Source organism: Ptychodera flava, chromosome 10, assembly GCF_041260155.1.
Source record: "Ptychodera flava strain L36383 chromosome 10, AS_Pfla_20210202, whole genome shotgun sequence".
Lineage (NCBI taxonomy): Eukaryota > Metazoa > Hemichordata > Enteropneusta > Ptychoderidae > Ptychodera > Ptychodera flava.
The window spans coordinates 24,017,987-24,028,323 of record NC_091937.1 but is presented as its reverse complement, the minus strand read 5'-3'; the positions used below and the strand labels follow the sequence as shown (position 1 = coordinate 24,028,323).

Genomic DNA, 10,337 nt, shown 5'->3' with positions numbered 1-10,337 from the left:
TTTTCACCCAAAATCGTGATCGATCTCCTATTTTGAGCACGCTCAACTTGTCTAGATGCACGATGAGCTAAGCTGTGCTTTTGAACTTACACAAAGCCTATTTTCATCTCTCTATGCGATGGGACCATATCTGTATCAGATGCGCCATATAGTAAATCTCGGTCTTTCACAATAAGCCTCCCACGCACGGTGCACAATAGACAAAACTGCTGATTGCAGCGCGCAGTTTCTTTTCCAAAAACAGCCAATTTTTAATTTATAATCGTGATCGATCCTAGTTTTCGAGCACGCTCATTTTGTTTAGATACACAATGTACTAAGCTGCGTTTTTAGACTTGTGCAAAGTTCGCATTTCTCTCTCTGTGCGAGGGACCATTTCGCATCTGCCATTTTGAATCTTGTTCGATAGCCAGTAACACTGCCCTGCTCCGCAGAGCTAGCTTTAGAATGGGATGTTGAATTGTGAAATAGGATTTGGAAGTGCATGATGTGTTGTCAAATGAAATTGGGAAGAGCATGTTGAGTTGTAAAATAGGATTTGGAAGTGCATGATGTGTTGTCAAATGAAATTGGGAAGAGCATGTTAAATTTTAAAATAGGATTTGGAAGTGCATGATGTGTTGTCAATGAAATTGGGAAGAGCATGTTGAGTTGTGAAATAGGATTTGGAAGTGCATGATGTGTTGTCAAATGAAATTGGGAAGAGCATGTTGAGTTGTAAAATAGGATTTGGAAGTGCATGATGTGTTGTCAAATGAAATTGGGAAGAGCATGTTGAGTTGTAAAATAGGATTTGGAATGGCATGTTGTGTTGTGAAATAGCATGTTGAGTTGTAAAATAGGATTTGGAATGGCATGTTGTGTTGTGAAATAGCATGTTGAATTGTAAAATAGAATTCGGAATGGCATGTTGTGTTGTGAAATAGCATGTTGAGTTGTAAAATAGAATTCGGAATGGCATGTTGTGTTGTAAAATCAAAGTAGTAATTTTGGCATGGATTGGACACCATAGTTTATCATGTCGTTTTATGGAGACGACCTTATTTGGGTGTCACACCCGGATTTGTCTTACTGAAATCTCCCCATGCAGTCCCACTCAGTGGATAATTATACTTGAGTAAACATCTCTGAGTAAGATCATTTCTATGAACTAATTTTAATCTAAATATAAAATCACGAAAATAATGCCAAAGATTGCAGCTCATGTGCCTTTAACATTTAAAAGTTAATATACTTAGTTTCATAATGGGCTAGGCACGGCATGAATGTCACAGTACAACTGTATAGGTTTCTGAGAAGCGTTGTTTCTAGGAGAACTCATAATAAAAACAAGGTGCCTTGTATATAGTGCAGTAGATAAAGTTAGTTTAGATCCAATGTTATAAAAAGTAGGTCCACAGGTGACATGCACACATGACAGACGACTGAGTTAAGAAGAATTAGCGAGACGGTCGAGACACAAACTTGGAAATTTTGTTCTTGTTTTATATTGTAACAACATAACGGTTATTGGAGATGAAAGTTTATTGTCGTGGTCTTGTTGCGCGGATTCAGACTTTGAACTATGATGGCCAATCAGCTTTCAGTATTCATAGCCAATCACATCGAGTTTGTGTCGTATCCCGCCAAAAACGAATACTTTTCTCACGTTCTACCGGTAGATATTACTCTTCAGTAATAGTGTGTTGTTGAGTTCTTGTCAATAAAGCAGTTGAGCGCTGATTCGGTCGTCGATCCAGTTATTTATACTGACCCAGAACCTGCTCACATCCCCACTACACCCCATACAACGGTAGTATGCATCTTAAGGTGAAAGACTTAAACCTTTTCTCTAAACTGTTGCTCAAACTTTCCTCCATGACATTTTGCAAGTCTCTAAGAAAATCAAGAATAACACCAGGGGTCATCGAGCGAAAATTGGAATTAGAGAAATTATAATTACCTGACATATTTACCGTAACTGTGAAATTGAAAATGGCCGTCACCCCGTTTCAACTCTCTTGGGAACAGTAAAAATTAGGTTTTCGAAAATACTACGACAGCAAAATTTTTTCTTACTAAAATATGAGCATCCAAGTGGTAGATCGGAAAAGAATTGAAAAAAAATTGAGAGTCAAAATATCTGTCCCCTGCACATTCTCCCTTAAAGAACATTAATGTTGAGTTTCTTTCAACCACAAATACATGTATATGTAAACATGGAACATCATAATAATATGGCAGTAGTAATGGGGCAACAACAAAGCGTTACAACCAGATTAACAAGTCCATGTACCTCTACATCCACTATATTTTCAACTGAATACGTCTTGCTTCATGTTTGCCATCAAAAACTTGCTAATCCTGATTTATTTTGAAAGTTTGTGACGTTAAATGTCCTCCAATTATCTTATTATATTTGATTTGATTCGAGAACAACTCTCTGGTAGTGTACATCCAGAAAGTCGATCGCAATGAACATAACGTTGATCTCTTACTTGTATTTTTCAGGTTTTCGTCAAAGTTTCAAGAGGCTCAATCAGCTGTCACTATGACAACAAATGGATAACAATTGAATCCGACTCTCCACTGAGATGTTACTATAGTACATCGCAAACACTACTCAATGCAAAACTGTTTGTAGGATCAGAAGACGGAAGTTTCTGTGAATTTAACCAGTACAAAAGAGAATGGAAACAACTACAAGGTATGATACAGTCACGGGAGGGTTTCTTCATCATTTATGATGGTAAAGACTATCTGTACACACTGGGTGGAATGATAAATACTAGTTATCCAGTACGCTATGCAGAAAGATACAATCTTTCTACAAATAATTGGAAACAAGTTGCTTCACTTCCAGCAAGCAAAGGAGACAAAGATTCGGCCACGGTATACAACGATAGAATCTTATATCTGACTCAAGGGACTGGCTATTCTTTTGATCCTGAGAAAAACAAGTGGATAAAGACATTGACATATGGTGATGAGTTCAAGGAATCGGTATTTTCGACAGTGATCGACGGACGGCTGCATCTCTTCAAAGATGGCACGGTAAAAGTCTATCGTGAAGATGGCACGGCATGGGATGACGTCAGCCAAACGGCTATTCCCGTCAACTGGAAGAGTCACGCCTTCTTAGGCATAGATACCCAGGTCTACATCGTAACCGGAAACACGTGCCTGGCAACTGGTATCCGTGAAGACCGAAGTGACCCTTATGCTCTTGACATGGATGATTGGGAGTGGGCGAGAAGCTCTGACCCAATTTTTGAAACCAGATTTCCCCAAAAGTATATTTAAAAAGCTAAGACAAACACATGGATACTGGGAAATGCAAGGAATGGTTACAAAACTGTCAACGATCTTTGCTGATGAAGAATTTATTGTTTTCTTGCAAGTTTAGCTGTCAAGTTCGTGACTGAAAACGCTAAGCAGTACCTGTCTAATATGTTAACGACCTGAAGTAGAATTTATCAGTAAGCTCCAAATGAAAATGATTTCCAGGTAAAATGAAACTTTAATCATTGAAAGTTCCATTTTGAATGTTGATTAAATACTTGTTCTTCTTAGTTGTCAGTAATTCTACTAAGCGGCAAAGAGCTCTTCTGTTCAATGTACTGTAATCGGCTTTCGTCTGGCACTCAAATATAAGTGCTTCAAAATCAATCTGGATTTATTGTTGTAGCATCCTTTAAGTAATATTTTTGACCGTGGAGAATTTTTAAGCTGCGAAAATATTTCAGTAAAATTTCTATCAGATTCAAAATCGTAACCATCGGTTCCGTATGAAATCTGCAATTAAAAACTCTCGGTTCATGCAATCCGTTGCATATAGAATTTTATTTGCCAGAAGCTAATAGTTCTATTTCTGTTTGATAGGAGTACTTCTAGCTAATAAGGATATATGTTTGGACATCTAATTATGATTCACGTGAAAACTATAACAACCCTACGTGATAAAAACGGTATAGTTAAAAGTGTATTTTCTTTCAGTGTTTGTACAAAACGATTTATACAAAATTAGTCAAAATTGTGTTTTTATAACTTTTTGACGTCATGGGTACCCTTGATTTATTTTGCCATTTTGCCTTAGCTTAGATTTATCATGAATTATATCTAGTTTTGAAGAAGTACTTTTTAAAGTCAGAAGTTAGCCTGTAGCATACCACTTTAAAACGTGTGAGCGTTTACCCATAGACATTACTGATGGAAAATACTTTTGCAGATACTTTTTTTTGAAAGTTGTTACAATTTGTCCTTCAATAGTTTAATGGGTATATCCACATTTATTAATTGTAACAATCAGTCTGTGAAATGAGCTGAAGGCAACGCTGCCAAGCATCATTACACAACATACTAATGTCTTTGCTATTTGTACTATTTCATCAAAATAAACAATATTTTAAAACTCTCTGTCTGCACTACGTAAGTTTTTACACTCTGTGTCGGTCTTTCCTGTGATGAGTCACCAAACTGAACAAATAATATCTGACTGATCTGTGGAAAACATCACTCGCCACAGCGAGCATATCAGGAAATGGGTATGAATGTACCATCAATTGAAATAGCTTCTTGTACGATTGACGAAAAAATAAATACAAAATGGTTAAAATAATATGACAGATTCCTTACTTCAGCCTGTAGCTGAGATATTGATTACCATCGTCTGGCTTTCTGCAGTTCCGAATTAAAATGCAGCGAGCCTTGAGAAGGGGCCATTTTACCCGAGAAACGGTTTTACAAAGAATGCTAATTTCCTGAGGAAAGAAAGACTTCCAATAGCCATGTATTATTCCTCGTGTATGTTTTCGTAGGGCGTAATGATGTATCTTTGAACCCAACATGATCATTTTTGCTTTAAAAGGGCGCACATCATCGTTGCTAGCATCTATTCTACGTTTGTATACAATAGACCCTTTTCAGAAGTCCAGCGTCCTCAGATCGCCGCATGAGGGCGCTAGACTTACGAAAAGGGTCTAATAGAAAAGATTCATTGTGTACCGCTCAGAATAATTAGAAATGTTAATTTCGGGATAACGAAAAAGATGCCGAGGGATAATGAAAAAAAAATGCCGAGGAGACACAGGGAATAGAAGCAAGTGTGGAAACTAGTGGCTACAAATGCAAGTTAATTCGCATAGAAACTATGAAGAGTCGTTTTAGGTGGGTTTATGCCCCAGGTTACGGATAAAGAACATACCTAGAGTCCCCCCCCCCCCCAAAAAAAATGGCAGTCACCATCCCTTTCTTCACGACAAGTATTGGATAAAATCTCGTGCCACTTTTGCCGTACTTTCATGGTGCGATGTTCCATTAACATCCATTTGAAGTCACTTTTAAACAACTAAAGCACCATTAATGTTAATAATCATCAAAGAACACGATTGGATTGGAATTAATTTGGGATAATTGGATGGCGAAGTAATGTTGGTTTGATCTGCAAATGTAAGCTGAGCTCTGTTTTTCTTTCTAAGTCATACACTTTTTTATGAGTAATATGTTATATTGCAACATTCAGCTATATGGCACCTAACACTTTTGAGAAATTTGAAAAATATGAAGACCCAATTATCCCAAATTAGTTCCAATCGTGTTACATCTACTGTCAACAGGTTATAATTCTGTCATTGACTGTTGACAAATGCTGACCGTGACAAGCTGACGTAAATCACAAAGTTGCTAAAAAGAGCCTACAGCTAACTGAATACTTACACATCGTATCAGAATTAACCTACTTTTGTCCCCTAATATTGAAATCCTCCTAAAAGGAGACTAATGTAATCATAGGAGCATCTCTTCATCTAGCCTTCCATATTTTATAATAAAAATAAAGATACTTAAATCTTCGGGAAACATTGTAAAATAGCAGTGTTTAGAAACCCTTTAGTATACATGTATGTTTAAAGATCAATTCGTTCATGGATTCATCATAGATTCATCATGTACGGCTTTCGAGTTGGTTTATATTTTACGAAAATGCATACTAAGTCCATTGTCTGCAGTCACCCATCAGATTCGAAGCAAGCCTTTGAATCCCTGTGAAAAGCAACCATTTCCCTCATATATAAACAAATAATTGTACTTCGCGCTTTATGTATTTTATTGCCCGAACAAAACAAACAATAAACTCAAAAAGCAAACAAAGAAACTAAAACTCAAAGAAATTGATCAAATTTGCAGTATCTAATGTTTCCGTTGCCCTGTGCATAACTGGGTTATGTAAACTTTGCGACTTTAGTATGTTTATTTGCCATAGAAATACGACGTACTATGTACAGAATGTCAAGTGTGGTGTGATATTTAAAAACTATCTAAAAAAATGTAATAGTGACATTTCTGCAGAAAAGGTAATGCTATATAATCATTGGAATGTGATCTATGGCTGGAAAACAGGAAAAGCTCAAATGAAGCTTGCATCATCTGTTTCCCATTTAATTGTACAGAAAGTAACCAAACGTAAAATACAGAGGGCTTTTACAATAAGTATACAAAATAAACTTGTAAATTTACGCACGGTAAATACACTGTGTTGTACTGACTAAAACAGATTAATGTGGAGAACTGAGGCGAAAAAATGAGCTATCAGAAAGAACAATAAACACGTAACAAGGAGAAAAAGAATAAAATGTAGCAAGGTAAATTTGGTGGATCACTGATTGATTATCAAGTAGTCTTTTAATTTCGCTTTGAAGCCGTTTCTATTAGGTATGTTACGGATATCATGTGGTATCTCATTCCATATTTTGCCACCGTGATAGTCAAAGAAAAATTTGCCAAAAGTGTATTTCCTTCTAGGGATTAGAACATCCCTATTTGTAATTGATCTTGTTTGGTAATGGTGTTGTGGGAAAAAAAATACTCATCAAAACGTCTGGGTAATCTGTTGTGAAAAAGATCATGAATAAATGTACAGAGTTGGTATTTAAACTGGCTGTAGATGTCAAGAATACCGAGAGATTGAAAAAGTGGCCTACTATGAGTAAAAGAATCCTTAAAACAAATGATGCGAACAAGTTTCTTTTGTGCATTATAAACTGAATCAAGAGATGAGCGATAAGTACTGCCCCATATTTCCAAACAGTATGAAATATGTGGGAGAATAAGAGCATTGTAAAGAAGTAACAGAGTGGATTTGGGGAGATAATGCCTTAGTTTGGAAATAATACCAATCTTGGGAACAATTTTATCAAGAACCTTCTTAATCTGTGGTTTCCATGTAATATTTTTATCAATGTCAACTCCTAGATAACTGGTATTGTCGACTTCTTCGAGTAAAACATTATTAATACCTAACTGACCAGTATTATTAAATGGATTATAACGAGATGAAAGAAACATGTAGTTGGTTTTGGAGTAGCTAATTGTCAGTTTGTTTGCATTGCACCAATTTTCAACATCCATGAGGTTTGCGTTTGCCTGATTTACATCAAAGCTCTGTTTATTATAAGAGTGGAAAAGATTTGAATCGTCAGCAAAGAGTTTAAAGTTGAAGAAGGAAGAACAGTTCGGGAAGTCATTAATATAGATAAGAAACAAAACGGGGCCAAGGATAGATCCCTGTGGCACTCCACAGTTGACAGAAGAATAGAAGAGTTGCATCCTGCTGCAGAAACGTATTGATGTCTGTTAGATAAATAATTATGGAACCAGTTTAAAGGAGGACCCCGAATACCAATATGTGAAAGTTTTGAAATAAGTATCTTGTGGTTTATGGTATCAAACGCTTTGGTAAGATCGAGAAAAATACCAAGAACAAAGTTACCTTTCTCAAATTCTGCAAAAAGATCACCGACTAAATCAATAAGTGAAAGTTTAGTACTGAAAGATTTTCTAAACCATATTGGTCCTTATGAAGGATATTGAAACGCTCAAGAAATGACAACAGTTGCCTATTGACGGCTTTCTCAGTTATTTTACTGAATAAAGAAAGAACAGAAATGGGCCGGTAGTTATTTGGACTATAGGGAGAACCTTTCTTGTAAATGGGTGTAACTTTGGCAATTTTCAGCTGATCTGGGAAAACGCCCATTTCAAAAGATAAATTGATAATGTATGCAAGTGGGTGGCTAGTGAAGGGGGCTGCGTCACGTAGAAGGCGTGCAGTAAAGAAATCATGGCCACATGATTTATGTTGGTCTAAATTTCGTAACTCAGCCTCAGTATCTTCTCTAGAAACTGGAGAAAGAAAGAAAGAATGTTGGTTTGAAGGACCTAGGAAAGAAGTGTAATTGACAGAACTGTTAATTTTACTGGCTAGATCGCAGCCTATTTGAGAGAAAAAACTGTTGAGACAGTGAGAAAATTGCTGTGGATCAGAGATAGTCTCTGTATTATTGTTACTGTTTCTGATATCCAGGTGTTTTGGTAGCCTTGTGCGATTGGTGTGAACTTTCCCAGTCAACTCGTTGATAGTACTCCATAGCTTGGATGAATTACCGTGATTTTGCTTGATTTTATTTGAATAGTAGGTCTTCTTTGACGTCTTAATAAGCTTTGTCAGGAGATTTGCGTAACGTCTGTAATGGTTATGGAGAACAGGCTCAAAGTTGCTCTTGATCAGTCTAGAGTAAAGACGATGCTTATGCTTGATGGAATTTAGGAGGCCATGCGTAATCCAAGGCTTTTTCGGGACATTTGATCTTTTTTTCGCAAGAGGCCATGCGTAATCCAAGGCTTTTTCGGGACATTTGATCTTTTTTTCGCAAAACAAAGTGGAGCCACTTAAGTGCATGCCTTATGAAAAATAGAACTAAATAAATTATATGCTGAATTGACATCAGTTAGATGATACACATCTGACCAGTCAGTGTTTGCTAAAATTTCATGAAACTTATGGATACTATAACGTGAATAATCTCTTGAAAAAGAAGGCTTATCCCTGGTAAAAATATTGTCAATATTTTCAATAAAGGTGAAAATAGGCAAGTGGTCTGTAATATCAGTGCTAATGGTGCCAGAGTGAATGAAGTGGTTGGTAAAGTTACAGTAAGCATGGTCTATAATAGTAGAAGTGGTTGCAGTAACACGTGTGGGAATATCAATAATTTGACGGAAATTAAGTGAAGCAAGCGTATCAAAATAATTTCTTATCGATGGCGAATCGTGGCTATCAAGTCAATATTAAAATCGCCAACAAGGAGATATTTTGAGTTTGTTGAATTTCTGTTCAAAAGATAATTATACAAAGCACATTGGAAAGCATTGATGCATGAACCCGGTTTCCTGTAAATAATCCCTAAAGTAAATTTTCCAGAACTCAGGTGAAATTCTAACCAAAGACATTCACTGAAAGGTAAATCAACCCCATTTAAAACTGTGAAATTCAAGGAACTGTGTACATATGCTGCGACACCTCCTCCTCTCATACCACTTTGTCTACAATTCTTGACAAAGTGATAGTTTGGAATATTAAAATAACTGTCATCGTTGATTTTCCATGTCTCTGATACAGCGATAACATTGAACGTAGTTGACAGGTGGTTTCGGTAAAAAGGCGGAGTTTCTCGAACTGTTTACTCAAGGAGCGAATATTCAGATGAATTAATGATAAAGTAGAACAATATGAGCTAGGAAATGCATCGTTGAAGTTGTCTACAGAGTACGATGTACAGGTGAGTTTATGATACTCGTCCACGTCATTCATTGAAAGCAGAATAAAGCAAACACTATCATTTCAAAAAAGGCAAGAAGATTGGCATGACAAAGAAAACAAGCTACAGAGTATGTAAACTTACGTGAGCAGTTATACAATTTTTGAAATGTCGTTATTAAAGTTAATGTTCACGACTTGTGTAATTGAGTCTTTTCGGGCCAGAATTTTGCCGTTTTGGGTCCACGGAAATTTCCACTCTCTTTGTTTCCTCTTCTCGTTCGCCAAGCCAAATAGTACGCACACTTTGTAAAGTAACTACTGTGTGAGTTAAACACATACCTTCTCAATACTTGTCACACAGTATATTATTCTCTCTTTGTTCATCAACTTGATGAAAAAAGAGAGAATAAGAAAATAAAACTACTTTACGAATATTATTCTGTAGTTTTTTCTCATCATTGTTCTTTTTTCTTTTTAGTTTTTTTTTGTGAATAAAGAACATTTTTCAATTTTTTTATGTGTCCGCGTGGCCCGGATCGCGGATCTTTTCACGACGACGAAAACAAAATGCAAAAAAAAGGGATTCTCATGCGAACGGATGTCGGTCTAGTCTAGCTGCACCAGCCTTTTTTCAGCTTTTAGCTAGAAACAGGCCAATTTCTAGCTTCCTTGGAATGTCAAGACAAGCGAGTTAAAAAGTCGTGTTGTTCGATGCTAAGCTTTGTAATTTTTTGTACCATGGAGATCTTTAATTTGCAATGCA

The 10,337-nt window shown here is 36.4% G+C and overlaps 1 protein-coding gene across 1 annotated transcript in view; it reads left to right on the top strand.

The window, feature by feature from the left end:
• LOC139142295 (kelch-like protein 3) overlaps positions 1-4,778 on the top strand; it is a 10,317-nt gene extending 5,539 nt beyond the window's left edge. The window contains exon 3 of the mRNA XM_070712186.1: positions 2,491-4,778. Coding sequence (XP_070568287.1) covers positions 2,491-2,534 — 44 coding nt within the window. The 3' untranslated portion in view covers positions 2,535-4,778. The remainder of the gene's footprint in view (positions 1-2,490) is intronic.
• The last annotated feature ends 5,559 nt before the right edge of the window (positions 4,779-10,337 follow it).